A 20721-nucleotide genomic window follows, 5' to 3' on the forward strand; every position below is an offset into this window, starting at 1 on the left:
AAAAACAGATTTGTAAAAAGCAGAAACTATAATTAGCGTTGCAACTTACACACGATAATTTAATTTTGCTCATTTGATTTATGTTACCAGTAGTAGACCCTGCATTGTCTCAACATTAATGAACTACCTGGCAGAAAAAAACCCAAGTCATTAAAAACTCATTACCCCTGGAAAATATGAAACGCTTCATCATATTTGCTGAAGTCTGAATAACACACAAGTAAAGATGTGATTAACCCTGTATTACTATAAACGGAACATATATTATTACCAAAGATCCACACATCAATCAAATGGACATGTGATACACTCTCATTGTCGATTTTATTGCAGTTTTTATTTGTATTGGGATAGTATTACCAGGTGCATTGAGATATGTATTATGCCTGTAATAATCTCTGAAATATGAAACTCGTTTGCGCTCTTTGACTTGGAGCTTGAATAATAAGGAAACCGTTGATTGTTTTGTGGAAAAACATATTTAATTGCATCAAATCATACTGTTAAGATAACATTTCAGCTTAGTTATATGCACAATGAGTGTAGATGAGTGTTCTCCAATACAAAAAGTTCATCTGTACTGACCAGTTTTTGCTCCCTCCTTTCAGACAAGGCATGCGGGAGTGTCTGTTCACCATGACGCTGGAGGAAGAACACTCGGTGGGAAAAGGAATCGTAGAGGCAAAATTATAACATAAGCAGACCTCCAAGTCTCCAAGAATGTAACTCGCATGTCCGAGGTGCCAACGGCCAACTGCGGGAGAGCATCCAGAGGTGACAGGCCTCTTTGGGGGCGGTAGTGCGTCGATTGGCAGTTGACAGAAAGTTCTCGTCTACACAATATTAGAGTCATTTACTCTTCTTGATTAGAATCCGAGCGTGTCGAGGAGGAACTGTCAGATAGTCGGTCCGTTTCCCGAGACTTTTCCTGCTCCGAGAGTTGTTCACTTGTTGGGATGGAGTTCTTCTTCGGCCGGCCTTTCGGTTTGGTCGGAGACTCCAGTCCTCCTCCTTGTAAAACCTGCGCATAAAATTGTAAACGAACAGCCTATTTATTAAATGTGCATGGTGTTGACAACACTGTCAGTGTGAATTGAGCTCAAAGCAACATGTATCTAAAAGTGATATGGACTGTGGCAAGTTTAAAAACTTACTATTTTCTTCCATTTCATTCTTCTGTTTTGATACCACGTTTTAACTTGAAGTTGACTTAGGCCTAGTGATTCAGCCAGGTCTATTCTGTGATGAGGGACAGAGCTCTTGTTAATTCCATTGACACATTGAGTCCGTGTAGAAAACATAGACCTTATAAGCATGCACAAACTGGTCACAGAATAGAGAAATAACACTCGTGCATCTAAAATGAAATACAAAGGTAATGTCGTCGAAGCCAAGTTCCATACCTGTCTGGTGTGGAGAGATATTTTTGCTTCTCAAATCTTTTTTCCAAGCCCATGAGCTGGAGTTCAGTAAAAACTGTTCGACTTCGCCTTCCTTTCTTTGTCTTGCTCACGCCATCCCCGCCGGGATCAAGTTTACTGCGCAGATGGAGATCCAGAGGCAAATGATGTGAGGCCGAACCAACCTGCAGGCCAGCGCCGGAAAGCAGTGCGGATCCCAGCGGCGCTCCTAGCGAACACGATAGGGGTGACATTGGGAACTTCAGGATACCGGCCTGGTCTGCCTTCAAGACTGCAGGTGAAACAACAATTATCATTTGATTAATACGATGAGAATTGATAGGGGCTTCCTGATATTCCGGATTAATTTGCCTGAACAGTGCAGAAGGGCTACTCAAATGGTTAGAACTTTACACACACGTTTGTAATACATGCTACAAGTAGTGACAGATGTAAGCCGCTATAATAATAATAATAATAATAAAATAATAATAATAATAATAATAATAATAATAACAACAACAACACATTTACATGATAATAATATTGACGACTAGGCCTAGACCTAACAACGTTGTTGTCCATGTTGGCTTCACAGTGTGCTTTGTTATTGACTTGACCCATTTTCATTTCCTAAATATAAACAAGGATGAAATGACTGTTTCAGTAGTGTACACTCCATCGCAATATCGCCTGAATAATCACATTTGACCTTGTGACTGGTGATCTACCAGATTATGTACTTTATCACACTTCTGGTGTTGGGAAATCTGATCTGATTTACGCACAAAACTGGCAGTGCACCTAGTCAGCCGATATGTTTCTCGCATGATCTGTTCCCCAGCTGAAATACCTTGCTAACATAAATACACTGATTTTCTTCAACCTCTTCACAGCATCTCTGGTCACAACTTGCTCGTCAGTATTTACCATGCTCGTCTACGACCACGGTCTCGAGACGATGCATTTGGCATTGGTGCATTAACTTGCATATGGGTTTTTGTTTAGCCTAACTCACAGTTTTTGGTACCCCCATAAAGATAGTCCAACACGTCTCTAAACATGCTACATTTCGATGTACACAAATGCGCATAAGTCCTGAGCAAATAATAGATATAAACTTACCTAAATGATTGTGGTATGGCCGTGCAGAAAGAAGAGCTTGTACTCCAAATTTGAGGAGCTCTCCAGCCGGCGCGGCCACTTTGTGGTCAGGGTGGTCCGTCAAAATTTCTTCGATCATGAAACTCCTGTAGCGGTGGGATCTGTGGTCGGGATGTGCTTCCGGAGGATAATAATGTCCTCCTAGTTCCAAATGATGCTGCATAGTTTGTAAACAGTTGAAGTAACAGTTCCAAGGAACAATTTCAAATCAAACACGCGGGAGTTAAACAAAACTTTTTCCCAACGATGTTTGATGGTTATTCCCACATCTGGCAACTTATCCTCACTTTCGAAAAAGCTGTTGAATGATGTTGCAGAAGTCTCTCAGGCGAATGGGGCCACGTCCCTAGTTTGCCCCATTTTTGACAGAAAAAAGAACCACGCATTAGTTGGTATCCGAAGCTTGTTGCGTACGCACAAGTTGTAAACCTTGCGTAAAAATAACCGCAGAAGGCTTTACATCCCAACCAGGTCCAAGAGCTCTACTTCTCAGGACGGAAAGGGTAGGGAAAGCTGCGTGACTGTTCAAATGGATGTAGTATATCTTTCAATTCGACCAGCCTAGAGAGCTCAGCCTTTTTAAAGGATACGTCACGGCCCTCCCCCTTGGAGAGCAAACTTTCAGAACTGGCTAACGGGACATTTACATCCAGACACACATCTAGTCTCCGGTCATATCATAATTTCAGCATAATGATTTCCACAAATGATTTGTGTAAAAGTAATGGTCCGCTTGCACTTGCTGGATGTAGAGACATAAAGCGATTGCCAAATCATTTTAATAAAGCATGATTATGACCTCAACATACTTTTAGCTCTGAACATCCATGCATTATAGAATAGTGTTTGAGAATATTTAGATAATTGCGGATCAAATTCACTGCTAGAATATTTGCATGAAACAGACTTAAAACCGTCTGCATGGCCATTTCATCTTAAACAATACTGGAACTTGTAAAAACAAATAGAACAAAGTCGTGTTAGTAGATACAAACTTAAATGGTAATAAAACCCCAGTATTTCCAGAATAATTTTTCCTGTCGTTGGAGCTATATCTATGCTAACCTACTCCAACGACCCTGCACGGCAGATAACCAACACATTAGCAGATATGTCTTTTTAAAATTAAAATTATTTCGAGGCTATGTGCATTGTTTAGCAGGCTAAAACAATAACGGAAAATTAATAAATAAAGATAAATATAAAATCAGGAAAAAACAACCCCTTTTATGTGATAGATAATGCTATAATTTAATCTGTTGGAATTACACTCGGAGATACTTAGCCGAATTGTCTAAATAAATAGTGCAGTCATCAAGGTTATGGGCGATAAAAGTGACAAATGCTCATTAAACTTTGGTGTAGGCCTATAACTATTACTTTTTTAAGAAAATAAATTAGGCTATTAGTGTTTGGAATAATGTAACACATACGTATGTAGACTAAAACATTATTATTATTATTATTATTATTATTATTATTATTGCTAATTATTATTTCCCTATTATTTACAATCACCATTGCCTTTAATCTCAAAAACAACTGTTGTCTCTGAGATATGACAGCAACACGTATTGGCCTATTTGTGCTTCTGTCTTTTCAGATTTATTCAGAGCGATAGCAGCCTATCAAGTCCCGAAGGTTATCGTTAAGGTTATTTTTTATTATATTTTATTACATTTTATTAAATAAAAGTGTTTTTTGACTTTAAGATGCTTGGTCCTTGCTCTTCCCAGCGTTATTTCATTTTAAAGAGCACCGGGCGTTTATCGTTCATTCGAAAGTCCACGTATTGTATAGCAGGCATATTATCAGTAGCCTAGATTATGATTAAGAAAAAGTTGATGCCATTTATGGAGTGGCGCATAGCCTACACACGAACCGTTGGGATAGACCTATCCAATTTGTTTAATGTCAGGGTGCGTGAACCGAGGACAAGGCCTCTTTTTGTTAATCTGACTGGATCTGCTACAAAGAAAAGCTTCATTAGAATGTATGTAGGCCTAATGTTATGTGAAATTATTATTTCTGAAAAATATTTTTTCAGTCTGGCAGAATAAAGTAAACCCTTTTGAAGACCCCAAGGCTGAAAGGGACTATTAATCCTGTGGAAGTGATCAAACCTGACAGTTTGAGAGCAAAGACCAGATAAAGCAAGCCTGAATCAATTCCATTAACAACCACATAGGCTAATATTGATAGCCTAGGTCTACATGTAATGTTTCGTATCGTAGCCTAAGTTATTACGTTTTTATTGGGCGTAGCCTGATTTGAACGGAAGATGTCTGTATTGTTCACAGGCTTCTTTTATAGAGAGTACAAGCTTGTAATTTCAGTGGTTTTGTTTTGAAGCTTGGAGCAGAATAAACCTTTATCGCTAGGTGGCACTATTTGCCAGAGAATAATATGTGTCCGCAGGCTCAGCAAGTTCAAATGCGCGCTCATCCTCTGATGTTGGCTTCCTTTGTTGTGAATGAAAACCCTCTTCATTAAAAAGTTAAGGTAGGCCTATATGTAATTTTAGTAGCCTACCATATGGCTGTGTTGGCCCAGCGTTTCATTCTTTTGGGGAAATAGAAGGGAAACATCGAAGGAAAAGAAACAAGTCCAAATGATGATGGTGACCCCTTTCTTCTTATTACATTCTACCTTTTTCAGCAGAATGTAGGCTACTTTGTTGTCGTAAATTAGCCACTAGACCACCACCAAATGGGATCTGCAAAGTTGCACCAGAGCCCATTAGACATTCTCTGGTTGCACTCTGGACAATGAGATCAGTGTAATCACATGCTGTCTTCCCAGCCAATGAGATGCGATGAGACCTTCCACAACATGCTACGTATCCAGTCATCCAAATGGATACAGGAAAGGACCAAATACTCGTGAAGTTTTATTTGAATGGAAAGACACGGGTCCGCGGCGTGCACCATGACTGGATCAAAATATGTAATATCTAGGCTATGAAAACATCCGACAACTGTACTTTAACGAGGAACGAAGAACCAGGTATGTAACTGAACACGAGTGTGTTTTTAGCTTTTAGCTAAAAAGCTATCCAAGCTAACGTGATCCCGTAGCCAGTAACGTTAGCTAAATTAGCTGGTTGGCCAAGCCACCGTTATGCATCCTGTTACTCCACCTGTTGGAACAGAAGATGGGTAGATGAAGTGGGTTTGTTTTGTTTGGTCCGCTAATATCACTCGTGTTACCGTAATGCTATATTGATAAATACAGAATAAACTATGGTTATTACCATTAGCTAACAAGGAACATGCATTGTAATTAGAGAATTCAGTGTGGGCTAGCTAACAGGCAGCTGTATGTCCAGATGTGTCCTTCACCAGGATACATAACAGATGTAATATTTGTTATATAATGTTATTGTAACCTATTTCCTTGCTACATGTCAGTTATTTGCTCTCTGTCATATATTGAGGTTATTAGCCTATAATGGTATCCTACGCCTGTCGCCTGGCTACCCAGGACAATAGAACATTTAGTTTATCCATAGACTGTATAGAACAGAACAGTCTATGAGTTTATCAGTTTGCATGGATGAGCCTGATTTTTAATGTCTTTCCCAGGCACCCATTTCTCAAGTAGCTTCCCTAAACACGTTACTATGGGTTAGTGCTGGCAAAGAAAAACACTATAAGATTGTCAGCCTTTTTCCTTATACCGATCAGTCAATCTATTTTCTACTTCCCCATCTATTTAATTTGTTTCTCTCCCTATCACTGTCCATATATTGCCCCTCCGTTTCCTCTTTCTATCTTATCCCTATATCTTTCTTTGTCTAAACTGCCCTCTCTGTTTATCCATCTTTCTATATTTTGTTATTCCTTTGTCTCTCTTTTTCTTTACCACTCGACCTTCCCCATCTCTGCCCTCATATTGCTTTTCTGTACCTCGTACATACATCAAATAATATTTTTTTCCATGGTTACATCACGGTCATGTCACCTCAAATGGACCTCACACTGCCGTAGTTGCATACATTTAAATATGTTTGATCAGAGTGATGTGGCTACAAAAATTTACAAGATCAAAAGCAATATATGCCAACTCTTCAAAGCCTTGGCACCTGCTTGGGCCTACTGTGATCTTCTCTACAAGTCTACATTTAGCACAAACAGTGTTTCCACAGGTAGGCTACATAGCTTTATTGTTCATAAATTATGTTCATAAAATATTATTACATTTGGTATTTTAAGGTGACCGGAGTTGCATTGTATATTATACACGATTAAGTAGACCCGTCACCTAATTGTCTGCCTATTTATGCAAGACTGTTGCTGCTTTGCAGATTTTAAGTGCACTGTAGCTTTACATATCACTCCAGACAGGGTGTAAAATATCTAGCCTATTTGACTCAAGAACAGTGTTCTGTCAGGGTATGTAGAAATATAAAGGAGCTGTGAGAACCTTAAATGTTTGTCTAGAACCTTTTTTTGTCTTGAGCTGATTTAAATTTAATAATGTATGAAGGGATCAGTTTTAGTAATTATGCATTTGTAAGCACAACATAAGGAGGCCTGTTTATGTGTTGTGACAGACTCATCTAATAGGCTCAGCCTACGTATGTTGTGGCAGCATATAGGCCTAAATTTGGGTCCCAAATCGCTTCTTTAGTGTTATCTTTCAATGTAGGATCATATCCCGGGACATAAGCTAATACAGCACATTTACTCTAGCTTTTGCCTAGTAAGCTGTTGTCATACTGTAAATAGAGCAAAGCACATTAACAAAAAACAACCAGACTATAATCTAATGAAGAAGCTGTGGTCCAAAATGCCGAGCTTATGTTTGGACAACTAATATACAATGGAAGGAATCCACTGTTTGTGCACTGTGTACAATCTCTGCTTGCCAATTACTGTCTGTCTTGCTGACATCATCGTTCAAGTCAGAACACGCCTAGCTGCCAGCTATTTCCCAGTGAGCCAGGGACTCATTTCTCACCTGTGTGTAAACACACTGCCTATACACCCACCTCTGTTTTGGCTGTTCCCTGTCTCACAATTTTGCTAATGAGTCGAAAGCCAATTAAACTAGTGAGGCGTTGAAATGCATTCAGTAGAGAAAGCTAGTGGTAAGTAATCGGTGTGTACACATGGGGCCAAAAGTGGCCTCATGACTTTTGTACTTTTTGCACCATTTCTCAGAAGAGATTAGGCAGGTTAGTGTGTAAACATGGCAACCTAATATCTATGTTAGATATTCTGCTTATTAAAATATATTTTAATGAAAGATATCAGTATCCCGGATAGCCTAATTTGGCCCCTTTGGACTCCACATGAGTCATGACCACTTCTGACAAGTCATTTATATGCCTGCTGTCTGTCTGCACAGTTGAATTAGAAAAGAGATTGGTCTGAACCGCTTCAAAATGTTGGAGTGGAGCCTACGGTAATTATATATTCACAAGCCCAGTGGGTAAAGACACTCACCTCCCACATACCGACTCAGACGCACAACAGAGAGCATCATATTCTCTCTCTCTCTCTCCCTCTCTCTCTCCATCTGCTGTGCTTTTCCTTTAGTTTTCTCTCACAGTTCGCACTCCATGTTTCTCACCTCTCTCACATGCAGAAACAATGTTCTTCACAACATATGTTTTCTTCACAACAATTGTAACACTACATCTCAAGTGACTTTCAAACATAAGCAGAAATCCATGAACACCTACATGTTTAGAACCATCTCTGACACACTTTGGGCATCTAAGAGGCCATTTTATAAGCTCTTATAAAAATAATAGATAATAGAATATAATAATAGATAATAGATAATAGAAAATAATAGATGTTTTATAAGCTCTTATAAAAAATAATAGATATCGATTTGGCTTTTTGTTGCTCAGCCATAAATGTTCATAATCCCCCTTAAAATTAATGATTAATTTATAATTTTATAACTACGTCTATCTGTTTGAACTATGTTCATTTATATTTTTATAACTACGTCTATCTGTTTGAGCTATGTTTTTTTGCTCTCCCTTTTCACCTGTCAAGCGCGTTCTTATTCTAGTTCAGTGATAAAATCATTTGAGAAATCTGTGTCATCGGGGTGGTCTGTAGGCTACAAAGTGATTGAATGGTTTCAAATGGCTCGGCTGGATAGAATGAGCTGGGTCTCACTCAGGCTCTCTCGTCAGATTTTGGAGAGAGAGAATGAAAGAAAGAGAGGGGTACGTTTCAGCGTAAATGATTCTGATTAGCTCGTCTAGCCTAGCTAGTTAGTCCTCTGTGGTCTAACTTTACAGCATGAATTAAACAGGACCGAGGCTATCGGATGAATGTTTGTATAACTAACGCGATCTAGGCCTAATCATTGACCCTTGTCCAAAGGCACTGAAGCATTCTAGACCTTGCTTGTTCTTTTTGTTCTGTCTGATACAGGTTATGCTAAAGTTTGGGTCACATTTTATATTACTTTGTCCTTGTTCCATATGACACCATGCATAGGGTAGTAAAGGTTTTAGCTCAGCCTTGGGCTAGGCTGTATGTTGAGTAATGATATAACCTACAGCACATTGATGCTCTGTATTAGATGTGCAAGGGTTAGGATTAAGATAAGGATTAGGTCACATAGGCCTACTGCGTACATTATAAGTAGGCTACAGATCACAGAACTGGGAAAGGAGTTGAAGGGATATACGGCTCCCAGCAATTTGGTGCAAATTAAGATAACGGACCACCCACTAAAAATGTGTATATATATTTGATTACAATTGATTATTGCATGACATGAATTAATGTCTTCACAGTGCTTAATTGTATCCCTATGGATAAGCACGATTGGGTGCTCCAACAAAGAAGAAATTTGTATCAGGAGTGGTGCTTATTGTATTACCTAATTTTACCATGGTACAAACTATCATTGTTACACAATGAATTAGTGCATTACATTGTACTTAATGGTTTAATTACAGTGTAACAAGAGTACAATGATATAGCGTTACCAAATTTCATTTAAATAATTTAGAGGGTTCAAACTTTTATGGGCGCTCATGTACTCCCTTTGTTGGCTAAATAAGATATTGAAACAGTTGGCCTGAACAGTGAAAAGTGCCTTTTATTTGCCACTGAGTACAGCAATTTCCTGTGCATTAGCAGCATTGAACATAAACTGCAGGACAGTGTTTTATGCAAGTTAAAAAAACAAAACCATATTAATACCATGAACGTGAACCTGATGAGGTAAATTGCGAAAATGCGTTGTTCACGCCAAATAAAGTCAGCAAAATACTCTCCAGTGTGCGATGTATACTACTTTTTGACTTTTCCATATTAATACCATATTAACTGCCCCCGTGTATTAACCTCATAGCTGAAGTAATTTTGCAAAATCAATGTATAAACCACGGCTAATACTTGGGAAATTACGGTAGTATATTTACTGGGCACACTAGACTTAAAGTGTAACTCCAGCGAATAACTGACTAACCTCTTCGTGTTCGTTAAAACACCATGACTTATGACATTAGATTCAAGCGATGTACCGGTTGTCTAACCTGGCACCACTAAGGCTCTGGTGCCGTATTTCACCTGTGTAATTTGGGCCACGGCTAATGCTGTTTCTGATAAGAGCCATTCGGTGTGGGTTGCGGTAACACGAGAGACTAGGCCTAACCGTGGGCCTCTGATATATTCCCAGGTCTCCAGGGTTCAGTAGACTCTGAGAATACAGCCCAACACCCTCATAGGATGAAGTCATGCACAAATCAGGTGCCTTAGTCACAAAGGGTCTGGTGGTGGTGGTGTGTGCCTGTGTGTGTGTGTGGGGGGGGGGGGGGGGGGGGGGCATCTTCCCTAAGGAGTGGAGTACCATACAAGCTTAATCTGTTACATTTTTTGGATTAAGAGGATCTACAGGTGGCAGGTCTTGTTGAACTGTGGGACCCAAGGGGTCTGAACCAGCACACTTATCTTTAGAAATAAGGTCTAAGGTCTTTGTATATTTCTCAGAAGTTTTCTGGCTCCTATAGTAACCTACAGTAGAGGTGGTATACTGTAGCCAAATGCATTCTTATGTTACAGAAACACACGTGGGGATAAAATAACAGCACCGTCACCGGTAGATGAAAGTATACTATCGGGGAGTGAAGAGCTCTGGGGTCTGCATCCTCTAATTGTGTAAACATGAGACTGTGCTGAGACAAATCAACCCACACAGATCTCATAACCCCTGAGAATTGTTGAGGGGAGGGACTCACAGCCACACCCACCTTCCTGAGGTCTATTGGCCACTGGTGACACCTGAGACCTATTGTGACATTAGCTGTCTTTTTCTTTCTACCCTTCACTCCCTCCTTCCCTAACAAAAACAGATGTATTCTCTCTTCAATTCATTCACTTCAGAGAGACATTTAATCTCTCTCTTTCTCTCTACACACTACAGCGTCTGTTGCTTTTTGCTTGTGCTACAGGGGCCTCCCATCTTGCCTGTGGCTTTGTTTCGTTAGGCGATTTAGACTGTTTGCTTTAGCTCGTGACAGCATTTCCAGCTCACCAACGTTTCCATCAAGGCGTCTTTCTTTCATTTTTTTAAAAACCGTTTTTGTGTGTGTGCGCGCATGTGTCATGGTCCTCTGCGTGTGTGTTCTTTTGTCACCATGTTTGTTCGTACCTTTCAGCGTCAGCCATGGCAGCGGGAGTAAGTCTGTTGAGTGACGTTCCTTACCCCAGTCCTGTGGAGCCCAGCACGGAGATGGAGCCAGGTGGGTACCGCCGCATCCACATCATCTCCCAGAAGGCGAGAGGGAGGGAGGGAGAGGAAGAGCGACCTTGGGAACAGACACACACAGAGAGGGGTGAGATGGGAGAGTGATTGTTATGGTGGCTTACTGAGCAGGTTTATGTGTATGAAGGAAATGCAGCTATCAAATCCATGTTTGAGTGGATTCACTTTAGTTTTGATACACAAAAGTAAGATTATTGCTGGCCTTTTCTTCCTGATGGTTTGCGGTTTTACTTAGTATGTATGTATGTATGTAAGTAATGGAAGCACAGTAGTCGCTGAAACGTTGAAATAGCATAGTGATTATAGGCCAATGGATTTGATGGACAGCTCTGAATGAAAAGGTACCACTTGCATTGATAGTTTACTAAAATCATGTAGGCGTTTTTTGTCTTGAAGGAGTTATTTAATCATGGTTTTGCATTCATCTTGGCCATTAAAGTGCTCATCTGAGTTACATAAAACACTCATAGCCAGAATGCAAAAAGGAGAAAATGAAATGCATTAGGGAGAAAGGGTGTAATTACACCTTCATGTGTGTCAGCTCTTTTGAATGCTAGGTGCCTTATGCAATCCCTAGTGTTGTGCCATTTCAGAAAGTATGTCATTTTTCCAACTCCAGCTCCACTGGTGTGGCGTCAGGGAGGCACGGACGCAACACACACACACACACGCACACACACACTATCTCTCTTTCTCTTCTCTCTCTCAGCCACCCACTGACTTAGGAGTTTGTTGCCATGGAGACGCTTGTGAAGTGTAGAGGCCAGAGCGATGGATCGCATCACCCCCCGCTCTCATTGCCTCTTTTGTGCCACCGGGCAATTGTGCCGGGGCGTATGATGATTCACCACAGTGGAGCGGAGTAAGAGACCTCTGTTCTGATGAGGGTGCGACAGTGATGCCACAGAAAGAGAAAGAGCGAGTGAGTGAGGGAGAGAGAGCGAGAGCGAGCTGAAGCCCTGTGTGGCCAGGCAGCAGATATAAAAAAGGGAAGTCAGACAGACAGTCAGTGAGTTAGGGAGATGGAGCGAAAGACAACGATAGACAGGGATCAAAAAGAGGAAAAGTTAAAAGCGTGAAAGAGTGATCAGAAAAAGTGATGGACAACACCAGAGTACCAAGAGGAACAGAAACAAACTGCAAGATGGAGAGAAGAAGAGAGTAAAAAGCACTGAATAGACAAAAAGGAAAATTATAAACAGAGGGGAAAAAAAAAAAAAAAAAAAAGACAGTCACTGGACTCAGCGAGCGCATCGTGTTCTGGAGGGCGATGCAGCGGCAGCAGCGGCCAGCTTGCCGTTCCCTCGCTGGGGACATCCTTTCCGAGCTGGGGAACAGCCGGCGCCACTCGGCCTCAGACGTGCTGCTGAAGGTGCTGCAGCGGCGTCGGAGCTCCGCGCTGGAGAGCCTCTCCACCTCCTCCCACCGCGTCATGCTCGCCGTCAGTATGGCCGAAGCAGACACCAGTGCGCAGGGACGCAGATGTAATTCAGATTTCATTCTAGCCTACCACTTTCAAAAATGGATTTATATGATATTCTTACTTCCAGAGGCAGGATTGATGTGATGCGTGACACATTTACATGAGGATATGATGCAATGGAGGTGTTTGACAGCCGATTTGTGTTATCTTGTGTGTTAATGGTAAACGAAAAGTTGAGTTGAAATAACTCTCTTAACTAGATCGGTAATGACTGATCTACCTTTATGTTATCCAATGAACACTATGTCAGGACTTCTCTAATTTCCCTTTTTTACTTTTATTATTTATTCATGGTGTTGCTGTCTTCATTTCCACACACAGTGTTTCTTAAGTGATGCTGTTGTAGTGTGTATTTGTTTTATTTATTTCAATATTTCCATTTTATCTCTCCAGTTAGTGTTCGAGTCCCGACAGCAAAGTACACTAAAGTTGGGGAGACCCTGCGGCATGTCATCCCTGGTCACATGCAGTGTTCCATGACCTGTGGGGGGCGCGCCTGCAAGTACGAGAACCCCTCCCGCTGGAGCGACGAGGAGCAAGCCATCAAGGGCCTCTACTCATCATGGTGAGATCTCACCGACATGAAAACACACAGTAGCCTAATGACGCCCTTAACTACGCTAAGCTCACCAGAAACATTTCATTGTCAGCATGGATTTCAGAAGCCATTTTGTATTAAATTAAAAAAGGAGAGGGAGGCCAAGTGGCTGAGCTGTGGCCTTGTACAGGCAGTGCTGCATGCCCTTGTGAACCAGTGCTGTAGATCAATATAAATCACAGCACATAGTCGATACTGCATATGAGCCAAACTCACTGGTCTTTTGTCAATATTTGTTGGGTTTGTTGTCAGTCATTTACAAACAACATTATTTGAATCTGTTTTTCTTCTACTTTTATTTTTTACTTTTTTGGTCAAAGAAATTCTGCATTATAATTAAATAAAAACGTAGATGTTCAGAACTGCATTTTGTTTTTTACCACCTCTGTGTTTTACCACCTTTTTTTCCAGGATCACAGACAACCTACTAGCCATGGCAAGGCCTTCAACAGAAATAATTGAAAAATATAACATCATTGAACAGTTTCAAGGGTATGTTAACCCTGCTTATGCCAATAGACCAATATAACAGTGAGCACGTTTTCATACCGGGAATAAACCGTTTTGAATCCGTTTATTGCCCAAATTCCGTTTATGTCAATAATCCGTTTAACCTGTTTACATGCAAGTAGAATGTCACGTTTTGAGCATATTGTTTACGTAGCAATCAACATTATTCCGAATAAGTCAGCGACGCAGCCCACAAATAGGCTCCCAACGTCATGACGTATATCTCCGCTGGTGGAATTCCCTCTTTTGGCTGAATAATACAGCATCTGATCACTTGGTCAGGCGTATGTCAATAACCAGCCTAATTAAGTTTTTTACAAATCTTTTTAAAAACGTCGCATTTTCTCCCATCGATGAACTCCATGACATTTGCATGATTGCAAGACATAAGTTTGTCTCCTAGTCTTTCCAAAAGTGTGCGCATTGTTTCGCCATGATTAGGAAAGTGTGTGAGGCAGTTTGTTCATTTTATCCTAATTCTGTGTGAATTGCACATGTGCAGGCCTACAGCACTCTTCCTTCTGGAAGCATATTCCGTTTAAGGTGTTTTTATGACCCAATATTCCGTTTAAAACAGGCATATGCTAGGGTGTGCAAACGGTTTATTAGTAAACCGAATATGGCCTTTTTCGGTTTATTTCAATCAGAATAAGGTGTTTACAAGATACATGCAAATTCGGTTTATTTCCAATAAACTGATTCGAAACCGTTTATTGGCTGCATGGAACCGTGCTCAATGACCAGAAACTGAATCGACAACAAACATACACTGAAACTTCCCTGGCCCTCTGTTTGTAAGAATACCGTTACTAGAGGAAAAGCATACACTTCACACACATCTCCACCATTGTGCCTCTAAATCTGCCATCTTGGCTTCCTAAGCCATCAGTCGTATTGATCTCAACCTTGGTCCTGACTGAAGCTCTTCCCTCTGATTTAGGTGTGGCCTAAAGACAGTGATTAATCTGCAGCGCCCAGGGGAGCATGCCAGCTGTGGCAACCCTCTGGAGGCAGAGAGTGGCTTCACCTATCGCCCTGAGATCTTCATGGAAGCAGGAAGTGAGTCTTTCTCTCCTTCGATCATGAGTCATGCTAATTATCAGTGGACTCAGTGGTAGAAAATGGCTTTGTACAACGCAGCGTCCAGCGGTCAGCTCAAGGCTACTGCGGTGCCTGTTCTTTTGTGTGTGTTCTTGTGTATGTATGTCCGTCTGTGTCTGTGTGTGTGTTTTTTTTTAATGGTTCTGAGAACATGTAGCTCAAGGTAAAGCGCTCAGCGCTTTGACTTGCTGCTCTTAATGAGCTCCCCAGAGTAAAGTCATTTGTGTTGTTACCACCATCTGGGAAAATGAATAAGTCGTCACTTTCCACTGTATTAGTGAGCTATGATCTGCCAGTGTAATGATGCAGATTTTCAGGAACTTTTCTTGAAATGTCATTAACGTTATATATAGCCTCTAGGTTTTTACTGCTGATGTTTAAAAGACCCGTGAACACTGATGTCGGGCTGTAAAACTATCATCAGCATTTGATGGATTTCATTATATTTCAATTTGTCCAAGCATCATAGCAGTATAGTACAAATGTTCTGTGTGTTTTGGCTTTGTTTCCTAGCCACACACACACACACACAAAAACACACATATTTTTGTCATTACAGTTTACTTTTACAACTTTGGATGGAAGGACTATGGCGTGGCATCTCTTACCACCATCTTGGATATGGTTAAAGTGATGTCCTTTGCCATTCAGGAGGGGAAAATGGCCATCCATTGCCATGCGGGTCTTGGAAGAACAGGTGAGGTTCATAACTTCCTCTCCAAATGCACTAGAGCATCAGGCACACGGTCAGCTACTGTACGGGTGATGGAAAATTAGTTTTGATCTGTGGAGTGGCCCCCTCCACAGTGGTGTGTGAATAATTAATGATTGCATTTAATTACTATAGTTAAAAATGAAAGTATCAGAAGGGTTCACAGAATTCTAAATACACATAAATAGAGACAAGCATAATGGTGGTGCTAACAAGGTGATTTGAATAATATAGTAGTAACGTATCCCATAAATTCCTATTTCTACGTAATTCTTGTCTCATTTCCTTGGACAGCACAAACAAATCATATCCAAAGGCATCAAAATCTTTTTGTTACTCATCTCTCATCCTGTATCATAGGTGTCTTACTGGCGTGCTACCTCGTTTTTACTTCACGGATGAGCGCTGACCAGGCCATCCTGTTTGTGCGCGCAAAGCGACCCAACTCCATCCAGACGCGGGGACAGCTACTGTGTGTGCGGGAGTTTGCCCAGTTCCTTGTGCCGCTGCGCAGCGTCTTCTCCTGTGCCGAGCCAAGGGCCCACACTGTCACGCTCACACAGTACCTGACCCGCCAGCGCCACCTGCTGCATGGCTACGAGGCACGCCTCATGAAGCACGTGCCCAAACCCGTGCAGCTAATCTGCCGCCTGCTGCTAGACGTGGCTGAGAACCGCACAGTCCCCGTGGACGAACTGCGGCCGGCACCAGAGCTGCCAGACCTGGCTGCGGAGGTGGAGAAGACCGTATCCCAGCAGGCTCTGCAGCAGCTCGGCAAGGAGATGAGGGGGAAGGGCATCCCTGTGCCTTCGCCACGAGTCTCGCTGACAACCCCCGTCCCCGTGCTGCTGGCTCACGACCGGCCTTTGTGCAGCGAACAGGACATGGTTTGGAGGCAGCGGGAACCCTGCAACCTCCTGAAACCTCTCCGTACCCTCAAGAGAAGCCTTAGCTTGAGCGACACTGCCCTGCACATCCTGTCCTCTCAGATGCATCCAGCAGGGGCCTCTGCAAGTGCACTTAGCCACAGGCCAACGTCAGACCTCTTCAATCCATGCTTCGCCTTTCACAACAGCCTTGGGGATTGTGAGTCTACTTGGCGTCCACCAGGTCAACCTCACTGTCGCGGTCGCAGTCACGACAGTGACAGCCCAAGCAATCGCTCTCCCTCCAACTCGCCAATCTCAGACAAACCTCAGAGGAAAGAGGCAGAGAAAAAGCCTGGAGGATCATGCCAGTCAAGACGGGTACCTCTCAGACAGAGTCAGCGTAGCATGTCTGTCGGGTATACTGAAAGCAGCAGAGGAACCAACGAGTCCATGTTGTCAGCGTGGGATGATGAAGGTTGTGGAAAGGGTTGTGTTGATAGGGGGAAGTCATCAGCCGACTCCGATCTTAGCTCAACGGAAGCTTGCGATGTTAATTCGGAGAAGCCAAACTTCCCCTTCATCGCACTCCAGAATGAGCTCAGCCCACAGGCCAGGCGAGTCTTGGTTGCTCAAGCGCTTGCGACAGAATCTGACCAAGAAGAGCTCAGAGACAAGGTGTTAGAGTGGCAGGTATGACTGATTCTTACTTCAAGTGAAGTTATTTTTTCATTATTATGATATTAGGGGCTTTGGCGTGATTTTGCATTCGAGTAGTGAAACTAAAATCAGTCTAAATGGAATGACCTACTCTTTGCCTGCAGACGGAGCTGAACTCCAGAGAGGGGACCTGGGATCGACTCTGCCTGGAGCGGGACCCTCTGGTGCTCTCTAGTCTCGTGTGGTCTTGGCTGGAGCAGCTCAGAGATCCGGTCATCAGCCATGAGGATGTGGAGGCACTGGAGGAGAACAACTATAGCTCACAACAGGCTCTAGACTCCCTGGACAAGGTAAGTGGCACGGAGGTAATTTTTAGTTATTTTGTTTGGAATCAAATCCCACCTTGTTAACTGCTACATGATTGACCAAGGGATAAAAAATAGTAACAATTTCAGGTCAGTGTTGCAGAGAAACACTAAAGATACAGTGACTGTACAGGACAGCCATCCCATCCCATGTCTGCACGGCCAGATCTGTTGGTATATACTAATACCTGAATGTGTTGTTGGGGGTAGTGTAGTATCAAGAGTGGTTCATTGTACCATGGCAATGAACATAGTGCTTTGTGGTCAGAGTGCAGGTGTTACACTATTGACCTAGGATTCACAACAGTGCTCTAGCCTAGGATTAGCAAAGATTATTTCTTTGACTTGTGGAGAGTGGGGGTGGGATTTGGTTTGGATTAGATTGAACAGATGTAGCCATATTTTGGCTTCTATGAAAAACTTTAACCAGTGATCTTCTGTTTTTACTTCAGGGCCACAAACAAACTCTGTTGTGCATTCTTGATTGTGCCGCACATCTATTAGAGATACCAGAGGAGGTGGAAAAGGGCATTCTCGATCGTATAATCAAAACATTTACAAAGGTGAGTATCAATGTCTACGTCCTTTTTATGTTATAAAAACGTTATATATAAAAACCCTCTGAGTGCACAGAAACAATGGGGTTGTGGGGGAGCAGCAGTAGTCTTGCCGCCCAAGAAAGAGTTGGCCCGCATTTGATACCAGAATGTTAAGTCTTTCGCTTTGTATAGGCATTTGCTAAATCCCACTTACTTTAGTTTAAATTACAGCACATAAATTAAATTGTTGATGCAAAATGTATAAGAGACTATAAGAATATACAATACCAGCATCTGTTTCAGATAGATCAGCATGTCAATTCTGTTTTTCTTTCATATAGTTGTGGTTCTCTAGAATGTAATCCTTGACTCCCTTTCAATCACTAGGTGGATATGGAATCGGAGAACGGCCAGGCGGTTTGCTGCACCCTGCGGGCAGTCTTGACCCCTGTTCTCCATGAGCTGAGGGCCAAAGCAGAGGAGGAAGTGGACTTCATAGGCCAGTATGCTGAGTATCCCTGACCACTGCATCCCAGTCCATAACTGGATCACACCAGAGGTTGGATATGATCCTCAGCCTTTCTAAACTGGTTTTATGTTTTTGTGGCATAAAAGTCAAACCAGGTCCAAAATTGTCTGTCACTGCTGCTGTTTTATTGTTACCATTGTGTTATAATTTTTTAAAGATCCTATTAATGTCAGGCTGTCTAACGCTGTTGTTATTTGTGTCTGTGTTGTTTTACCATTTTGTAATGTTTACTCTTGAAAAAAAAACTGCCAGGTATTTTTGTGTGCCATGTGGTTCAAGTTTTCATGTCTTTTTGTTTTAATATGTTTGGTATTATACATTTGTGTGATATTTATTATATCATACTTATAGTACCTACCTATTTATTACATTTGTATGTTTGACACAAAAGCATAAAGCAATGCCTCATTTAATAGGCACTTACAATATGGCTGAAAGGAAACTCTGACATTCTTAGTGGATCAGAATGATTCTACAGTCCAGAATTATGTACAAGTGTGGTAAATGTGTGTTAACACTAATCACTGGAGAATGTGCTTTAATAGTAATATTCACATCTCAACCCACATAAATGGAACTTTCAATATTGTTCCCTACAACATCATGGAGATTGATGTCTGTAAACCAAATAATATTTTCACTGTGCAAAGTATGTAGTATACAGTGGTATATCAAAGTGGCATATTTGAATGCAAGAGAAGTGGGGGAGACTGAATGCAACGTTAGCTTTGAATTCATATGATCAGTTTATTTCTAATTTGAAGCATCTGAAGGCTCATTTCATAATATTGTCATGCAACCTAGCTAGCTCTTGTGATTACTTAAACATTGCCTTTACAAAAATACTGATACAAAAAAGAAAAATGGCATCTGTTTGAGAATGTATGTGTTTGTCAAAGAATCTGTCTTGTTTTGGCTGTGGCTAAATGAATTCTGCCTCATTGAAAAATGACTCATTTTGCAAAGAAACTAAGCTGCTCTTTGGAGTTTATTTCTACAGAGGGATATATATGTTTCTTTCATGAAGCACTATCAATGTTTTAGATGCATTGTGATTAGTGTTTAGTCCACCTCAGACCTCATTTTTGTCCATGAATGCGCAATATGGTGTTCATCAAGAACAGAAGACAACTGAATTAATTAACTTGATTCAAGCTTGATCACATTTGTATTTTAAGGGTGAGAACATTGTACTGTGGAAATGTTGATGAAGCACTATTTTTTCACCATCCCATTCTTTGCCGAAAATAAATAAATAAATGCTCTTAACATAAGTAACCTGCTGGTTTGTTCATATGTAATTAGTTTGCACTCTACTGCAGTGATATTCAATGGGGTCCATGGAGGTACTGCAGGGGTTCCGCCAAATTATATCATCTGAAGCATTTTTTTTTCCTTTTCCAAAAATTAAAAACGTCCTACATAATCATAAACAGAACGTAGAAAAGATGCTTTCTATTAATTGATAAAATAACATAGGCTACCTATGAGTCTTCATGCAATCATGTGATCACCTGGGAACATGTGCAGCATTTAGCTGTCTTACGTTAAAAGTCTGTGCCACTCACCAGGGTCATATTGCATCCATACTCAAGCTTAAAGGAGAATTCCGGTGTGATTTTGACCTAAAGTGTTTTGAAACATGATACCGAGTGTGAACGTATGTCTCATAGCCCATCTCGGCTTGTCCCCTGCACTCCGAAATCTGGCGCTAGTTAGCCGATGCTACCAACAAGGCGGTCAATGGTGGTGCCTCGGCATCAGCATAGCCATGCAAATAAATCAATGTTTTACACCATTTACGAGGCTCAATGTATCTCCACACTTCATTGGTAGACTTCCAAGGGCCCTGACATTTAAAACGAGACATTGAGAACTTTGAAAAAGCACTGGTAGTTTACTTACAAGACGATTTATACAGACAGTATCTTCTCGAAGTTTAGCGTTTGCAGCCATCTTGAATTTAGTCACGATAAGTCGAGCGACGAGTAAGAATGAACAGGTATGATAAGGGATTCCAAAAATAATTCCGTGGAAATGCATGGATTC

The 20721-nt window shown here is 41.4% G+C and overlaps 2 protein-coding genes across 3 annotated transcripts; one reads left to right on the forward strand and one right to left on the reverse strand.

Annotated features, from left to right (window-relative positions):
• Nucleotides 1-498: 498 nt before the first annotated feature.
• barx1 (BARX homeobox 1) lies at nucleotides 499-3082 on the reverse strand. Its single transcript, XM_076268018.1, has 4 exons — nucleotides 2526-3082; nucleotides 1404-1692; nucleotides 1155-1239; nucleotides 499-1021 (listed from the first exon to the last, which is right to left on the reverse strand). Exons 1-4 carry the CDS (start codon nucleotides 2725-2727, stop codon nucleotides 854-856), a joined length of 744 nt encoding a protein of 247 aa, XP_076124133.1. The 5' UTR covers nucleotides 2728-3082; the 3' UTR covers nucleotides 499-853.
• A 2326-nt stretch (nucleotides 3083-5408) lies between these two features.
• On the forward strand, nucleotides 5409-19946 carry ptpdc1a (protein tyrosine phosphatase domain containing 1a). 2 transcript variants are annotated; one of them, XM_076268337.1, is made up of 10 exons: nucleotides 5409-5570; nucleotides 11203-11379; nucleotides 13186-13357; nucleotides 13802-13882; nucleotides 14841-14959; nucleotides 15561-15698; nucleotides 16074-17272; nucleotides 17404-17589; nucleotides 18057-18167; nucleotides 18531-19946. In XM_076268337.1, the coding sequence occupies exons 1-10, from the start codon at nucleotides 5525-5527 to the stop codon at nucleotides 18663-18665; spliced, it is 2364 nt and encodes a 787-aa protein (XP_076124452.1). In that variant the 5' UTR covers nucleotides 5409-5524; the 3' UTR covers nucleotides 18666-19946. The 2 variants fall into 2 exon arrangements, with proteins under 2 accessions (XP_076124452.1, XP_076124453.1); XM_076268338.1 differs by having other exon boundaries at nucleotides 11203-11286.
• The last annotated feature ends 775 nt before the right edge of the window (nucleotides 19947-20721 follow it).

This window comes from Alosa pseudoharengus, unplaced genomic scaffold (genome assembly GCF_046254945.1).
Source record: "Alosa pseudoharengus isolate Yale_2024_CS ecotype anadromous, Long Island Sound unplaced genomic scaffold, YU_APseudo_1.1 YU_APseudo_1.1_scf_5, whole genome shotgun sequence".
In the NCBI taxonomy this organism is placed as follows: domain Eukaryota; kingdom Metazoa; phylum Chordata; class Actinopteri; order Clupeiformes; family Clupeidae; genus Alosa; species Alosa pseudoharengus.